The following is a 6,907-nucleotide window of genomic DNA, read 5'->3' on the forward strand; positions in this document are numbered from 1 at the left end:
GGCCCTCGGGCTGCGGCACCATCTCGATGAGGTTGCTGCTCTGCATCAGCTCCGCTTGCCGCCGCGTCTTGGGCGCTTCCGTCTGGCACTGCGGGGACACAGCGGGGACACGGCGGGGTCGCGGCGGGGCTGCCGGGGGACAGCCGAGGGACAGCCGGGGCCGTGGGGACAGGCACAACGAGGAGGTGACACGGAGGGGACAGACCCCCCCCTCACCGCACCTCCCCTCTGGGAAAAACTCTGATTGCAGGGTCCGGCCGGGTTGGGGTGGGGACCCGGGGGGCTCTCAGGGACACTCAGGGACACTCAGGGACACTCAGGGGGACTCAGGGACACTCAGGACACTCAGGGGGACTCAGGGGCGCTCAGGGACACTCACCCCGCTGGCCGAGATCTCGCAGCACCCCTCCTGCCTGGCCAGCTCGGCGTCGCAGTAGATGTGCGCTTGCTGGATGTCGAACTGCGGCGGGACCGGGGCGGCAGCTCAGGRGCGGCTCCGGTACCGCGGGAGGAGCTGCCCCGACCCCGCGGCCACTGCCCCGACCCCGCCGGCCACTCAACCGCACCGCGGGCAACCCCGATCCCGCGGCCACTGCCCCGCACCGTGGGACACTCATCCGCACCGGGCAACCCCGACTCCGCGGCCATTGACCCTCACCGAACCGCCCCGACCCCGCGGGCCACTCACCCACACCGCGGGCCACTCATCTTTACCGATCAGCCCCGATCCCGCGGCCACTGACCCTCACCGCACTGGCCCGACCCGGTGGCCACCCACCCACACCACTGGCCACTCACCCACACAGAGCAGTCCCGAGCCTGCGGTCACTCATCCGACCCCGCGGTCACTCACCGGCACCTCGGGCCACCCATCTTTACCGGTCAGCCCCGACCCCGCGGTCACTCACCCGCACCGGGCAGCCCCGACACGGTGGCCACTCACCCACACCGCGGGCCACTCATCTTTACCGGTCAGCCCCGACCCCATGGCCACTCACCCTCACCCGACCGCCCCGATCCCGCGGCCACTCACCGGCACCTCGGGCTACTCACCCTCACCGGGCTGCCCCGCACAGCGTCCAGCCCCAGGAAGGCGTTTCCCTCCGGGGCCAGCGGCCGCCGCAGCCCCAGCGGTTTGGAGGAGATGGAGGCGCAGTCCAGATGCACGGACACGGCGTGGCYCTGCACGGCCAGCGCCACTTTGTGCCACCGCCCGTCGAACAGSGTGGCCACGGCCTTGCCGGCGAACACGGCGCTGACGAAGGTGGCCCCCGGAGCCCTGGCCTGGAACTCCAGGCTCTTCTCGGGGCCGTGCACGGACAGCGAGAGCTGGGCACAGAGGGGACAGAGCCACGTTCGGGGGTGGCTCCTGGCTGTCCCCCGGCGCGTCCCGCCGTGTCCCCGCGATCTACCTGCGGGTATCCCTGCCGGTCGGTGACCTGGAACAGGTGCCAGTGCTCCCCGGTGCTGTTCTTCTTCAGCAGCAAGGTGAGGATCAGCGTGAAGGTGGGGGGCAGCCCCCKGGGGAACACCTGCCTGTGGGGACAGCGGGCAGGGGGGTGACAATCTGGGGACACTGCTGGCACTGAGGCTGGTGGCACCTACCCACAGGATACCCAAATAACTCCCTGTGGGTCCTGCCGTGGTTATGTCCCCACCGGTGTCACCCAGATGCCATCGGAGTGGATTGTCACTCGCCCCAACAACCCCTCCGTGGGTTCTGCGAGGGTCTGTCACCACTGGTGTCACCCAGATGCCATCAGGGTGGATTATCACTCGCCCCAACAACCCCCCCTCGTGGGTCCTGTCACCCTCTGTACCCACCGGGGCCACCCCAATGCCATCAGAGTGGATTGTCACTCGCCCCTCCCCGTGGACTCTGCCATGGTCTGTCTCCACTGGTGTCACCCCGATGCCATCAGGGTGGCTTCTCACTCACCCCATCCCCTCCCCACACTGCGCCCCCCAAACCCGTCCCCTTTGGGATGGCTGCAGCGCCCAGGGCCGTGCATTTATCCCAAAATTTCATTCCTGACCCCATCCATCATCCCCCCGGCAGCCGCGGCCGCCTTTCCCCGTTCAGCCGCTGGTTTAAACATTTGCTCCGGGCTCTGCTCCACACCCGAGACTTTCCAAGCCACCGCTCTGGAGCCGGACCAARGGATGGCGATTGGAACAAGGCCAGCGGTCGCCTCTGCTCTCCGTGGGGCACGGGGACACCCTGAGCGGGCGCTGAGGTGGGTGGGCACCCACRGGAGCTCGCCGCCTGGCCACCAGGGCTGTCCCCACGTCCAGACTCGCCCAAGGCTGGATCTGATCGCCACAAGCCAAGAGCAACACCAGCCTGGAGCAGCCGCCATCCACCCCAAAACCTTCCCAGGATTTGGAATGTGGAGAAGCCTTCCCCGCCCTCCGGAGAGCCCCATGCCCGGCTCCGTGCCAGCCGTGCCAGGTGGGGACAAACCGCAGCGCTTTCCTCCGGGAGCGGCTCCCGAGGACGTGGATCCGCTCGCGCTCTGCCACGCCACACCGTCCCTGCCAGCCCTGGCACCGCGGGGCGRCACAGCCAGGGCACCAGACACGGCRGGGGACAAGSGCCAACCCCCCCAGCAGCCCCCCTCCCCATAACTCGGAGCTGAGCAGCCTCTGGAGCTCGCCCGGAGCCCGCGGGTGCTTGCCAAGAGCAACCGCAGAGAGCCCGGCTTGCGCAAGGTTTGGCCGGCGCCCAGCCCAGCCGTGGCAACCCGGGCTTTACTTTCGAGGAGGAAGGTGCTCGGGCAGCCGCGAGGTCCCCCTGTGTCCCCTCGGGTGGCACCGAGCGGCCTGGCACCCCTGGCACCCGGCTTCACCCAGAGCCCACCCTTACAACACACGCGGGGATGCTTTGGGTCGCCTGAGGGCCACTCAGGGCCACCCCACGGGTCACCCAGGGCCACCTCGTGGGTCACCCAGGGCCACTCACCGCGTGGGCTGGACCAGTGGCACGGTGCCCAGGCGCAGCACCGGCGGCCCCCGGGCGCTGCGGATTTTCTTGACGGACGAGATCTTGAGCAGATCGAACCTTTTGATCAGATTAAAACCTGCAGGGCAGAGCGGAGCCCGTGAAAGCCGGCCCGGGGACAGGTGACAGTCCCAGAGGTGTCTGAGGGACAAAAGGGACTTTTCTTACCTGTGACATTCTCATATTTGTCCCCGATCAGATCCTCGTCCCAGAGCTGCGGGCACAATTCTCCTGCGGGGTAAAGCACGTCACTGTCACCGCAGCGTCCCCAGGCACGGCGGGGACAAGCAGGGTGGCACCGCACGGAGCTCCCCGAGCCCGGGAGGTGCTGCAGGAGCTCTCCCCGACCCTCTGAGGCAGCACAGACCACCCAAATCCCGCTCCCACGGCCGCGCTGGCCCCGGGGAGCCGCGGGGAGCGGGGCCGGAACKCTCCCGGTGCCGCTCGGAGGGGACAGAGCCGGCCCCGCTGCCCCCGCAGATGTCCCAGCCCCCGCTCGTGTTTTGCCTCCGAACTGCYGGGAGGCTCGGGAGGGTGCCACGGACACCCACGGTGCCACCGAGAGCCGCGTGTTGCTGTCCCCGTCCCCGTCCCCGTGACAGCCCCCGGGGTGGACCGCAGGAAATGCCGCGTCAGGCGCAGTCACGGGGGTGCGGGGATAAATCACGGCTCCGGCAGCACCGAGCCACCTCCAGATGCGCCAGATGTTGGGAGGTGCGAGATGAAGGAGTAAACAACGGCCTAGGGAGACGGGGATTTGTTTTGTCGCCGGCCCAAAGGTTCCAAAGGGCACCAAAGGTTCTCCCTTGGGTGGTTCTGGGGGGTCTCTGAGCCCCCCGAGCCCTGCCCACCCCTCTGTCCAAGAGCCTGGGACCATCGTGGATTGTCCCCCAGGCTGACCACGGGGCTGGCAGGGGTGTGGGGACAAGTTGTGACCCTGGGGATCCCGACACAGCCACAGCAGTGGGGGCTGTGAGTGTCACAGCCGGTTCAGAGTCCCCTCGGGGGCTGTGGGTGTCACAGCAGGGACAGAGTCCCCTCGGGGGTTTTGGGTGTCACAGACAGGGGGCTGTGTCCCCTGGGGGTCTGTGGGTCTCACAGCCGGTTCAGAGTCCCCTCGGGGGTTCCGGATGTCACAGCCGGTTCAGAGTCCCCTCGAGGGTTCTGAATGTCACAGCCCCGGGGACAGAGTCCCCTCCCGCCGGCGCTGAGGTCACCCTCAGCAGGACAGGGACACAAAGCAGAGCAGAAATCCCCCCTCCGCAATCCCTTTGAAGCCTCTCCGAGCCCTGCTGCTGATCCCAAGGCAAAATCTCTCCTGTTCCACCCTCAATCCCGAAGGAAAGGCCGGGACACGGCCGTGCCGGGCGGCAGGAGCCGGTGACAGTGACAGCGACAGCGACAGTGACAGGGTCCCCTCCACGGGGACCGCTCCACCCCCGCCGATCCTGATGCAACCACGGCGTCGCTTCCAGCGGCTCCTCCCCCGGAGTCACCGGCCCGGAGTTCATCCCACACCGGGACACCCCGGCASTGACCCCCGGGGGGCTSAGCCACGGTCCCCCTGTCCCCAGCTGCACGCGGACACCCCCAAACCTCCACCGTGGTGTGGAGGGTGGCCAAAGCTCTTTTTTCCCAGCTGGAAATTGGAGGCCAAAACTCCCGCGGGAGCTCCGTGCATCCTCACCGTGCTCCCGGCTCACCTGTCCCGCCCGGGCCCGGCTCCWCACCGGAGCTGGCACCGAGGGACGGAGCGTGGCCAAGCGCCATCGCTCCGTGAGCACGGCCAGGGCTGCGCGGTGATGTCGGGGTGTCCCCGGGGTTCGCTCGGCTCGGCTCGGCTCGGCCTGGCCCTCTGCCCGCTGAGCAAAGCCCCGCTCCGCTCCGGGCACGTGGGGTCACGGTGTCCCCGGCCACCATCCCCGGCTCCGAGCGAGCAGGGAGGTGGCTCCCAAGCCCTCGCTGCCGGTGGTCCTTACCTTCGGCTGGGGGTGGGTCCGTCCCCTGGCAGGCGCTGATGAACCCCGCGAGTGCCAGGGCCCACAGACCCCTCATGGTGGCCGTGGCAGAGGCTCGGGGCCCACGGGGCTGCCTGCAACGGAGAGAGCCCGGGATGGGCACCTGGTGGCCACCGGCACGTGGCGAGCACCGGCCCATGGGGTTGCCCACACCAGCGTGGAGCGGCGCTGTGTCACCGGCGCTGACCCTCCCRGCCATGGCTCGGTGACATTTAGGGGGTCAGTGTCACCCCATCCCTCTGCTCCGCATCCTCCCCAAGCCTCAGCATCCCTGGGTGTCAAACCCAGCGCCCGGATCCGCTCCAAACACCCGGAGAGGCCACGGCTGAGATTCCCCGGAGTGGAACCGGGCACGTCCTGCGWGGAGCCACCCACCAAGGTCTCGCTGCCTCCCGTTTTATCTCCGGGTCCCGCKCGGATCCCGGGGTGTCCCCGCGGGTCACCCCGACCTGGCCTCCGTCCTGCTTCCTGCCACGAGGCAAGCTCGGGCTGCGGGCGGGGAGCCGGCGCCGGGACGGACCGGACACGCTCGGGGACCGCTGCCAGAGCGGGACGCGCATCCCGGTCCCTTCATCCCGGGACCCCGGGCAGMGGCGCCACCTCTGCGACCCTCCCCCTGCACCCCAAAACTGCGGCACAGCCCCCCCGTTCCGAACCGCAGCCCCGCCACCCCGCTGTCCCCTCTGCTGCCACCGGGGCTGGCAGTGCCCGCGCCCATCCCCGCTCCCACTGCGCCCACCCTGCAGCCCCCACGCCCCCCGCTCCGCTCCCCGCTTTCCCTGCGTCGCACCCTCCGCACCGGCGGGTCCGCGCGGCCCCGGGGCGGTGATTAACGCCGGTGATTAACGGGGAATCCCCCGCTCGTCCCGTCCCGTCCCGTTCCGTTCCGTCCCGCAGCAGGGCCGGGCTCCGCCGGGCTCCTCCCGCTCCCGGTGCGGGACCGCCCGGGGCTCACCTGCGCGGGGCTCGGCGGGGCACGGGGCTGCCGGGGGGTGCGGGACACCGGCAACTCCGCCGCGGGACACCGGGACCCTCCGCGCCGCCCCCGCCGCCTTCCCCGCCTCCCTCCGAGGGGGGAGCCCGAGCCGCCCCCCAAGCGCTGCCCGCCCTCCGCCACCCCCCAAACCGGGGGGGGGCCCGGGCCGCCGCCCGCCTTCGCATCCCCGCCCTCCTTCTCCTTCTCCTCCTCCTCCTCCTCCTCCACCCCCGGGCGCCTCCCCCGGCGGCTCCTTCGCTCCCTCCCCACCCCCTTCCCCTTCTCCGGGCGCTGGACCCCCGCCCAGGAGAGGGGAACCCCAATCCCGGGGGTGGCGTGGTGCCCATTCCCTGCTGCCATCSCTGCGGAGCGGCTCTTCCTCCCCGCGGGTGGCACCGGTGGTGGCATCACTGGCCAAGAATGTCTGTCCCTCACGGATGCTCCCCCTCTGGCACGACCCCGAGGCACCGCTGTGTGACACGGACACGGAGCTGGTGTCCCCTGCCCGCACCCTGGGGTGGCTCGGGGACAATCTGGCTCAGCCCGGGACCGGAATCACCGCCACCATCCCCGCCACCATCCCCACGTCCCCAGCGGCAGCAGCAGCAKCAGAGCCGCTGATTTCCCGGAGCTTTGCCAAGCCCTGGAGCGATCCGGCGCCCATCGCGGCTCTCAGCGCCCCCGCGCAGCCTCCAGCCCCGCGCCGCTGCGCCGTGCCAGCCTGGAGCGCTGCCCCGGGGCCTGGCTGCCCGGCTCTGCTCCATCCTCCCCTCCCCAGGCCTGCCAGGCCGCCCCCATCCCCAAAAACAGGCAGGGAACGAGCTGACCCCGTGCAAATTTGGGTCTGGGGAAGGCAAACCACCCCCTGGCATCCCCGTGCCAGGTCTGGGATGGCACAGGAGCTCAGCTCAG

General features: G+C 70.1%; 1 protein-coding gene across 1 annotated transcript in view; it reads right to left on the minus strand.

The window, feature by feature from the left end:
- Window positions 1-5,602, minus strand: part of LOC130587045 (collagen alpha-1(XVI) chain-like) — a gene marked incomplete at its 3' end in the record, with an annotated part of 20,924 nt that extends 15,322 nt beyond the window's left edge. Inside the window, exons 1-8 of the mRNA XM_057388003.1 lie at window positions 5,395-5,602; window positions 4,981-5,093; window positions 3,170-3,232; window positions 2,963-3,080; window positions 1,413-1,536; window positions 1,054-1,329; window positions 380-460; window positions 1-88 (exon numbers count right to left, since the gene is read on the minus strand). The exon at window positions 1-88 is cut by the window's left edge and continues 12 nt beyond it. Of these exons, the coding sequence (XP_057243986.1) occupies window positions 1-88; window positions 380-460; window positions 1,054-1,329; window positions 1,413-1,536; window positions 2,963-3,080; window positions 3,170-3,232; window positions 4,981-5,093; window positions 5,395-5,579 (1,048 nt within the window). The remainder of the gene's footprint in view (window positions 89-379; window positions 461-1,053; window positions 1,330-1,412; window positions 1,537-2,962; window positions 3,081-3,169; window positions 3,233-4,980; window positions 5,094-5,394) is intronic.
- Between the last annotated feature and the right edge of the window lie 1,305 nt (window positions 5,603-6,907).

This window comes from Malurus melanocephalus, unplaced genomic scaffold (assembly GCF_030028575.1).
Source record: "Malurus melanocephalus ecotype Western Australia unplaced genomic scaffold, MMel_1.1 scaffold_1485, whole genome shotgun sequence".
Lineage (NCBI taxonomy): Eukaryota > Metazoa > Chordata > Aves > Passeriformes > Maluridae > Malurus > Malurus melanocephalus.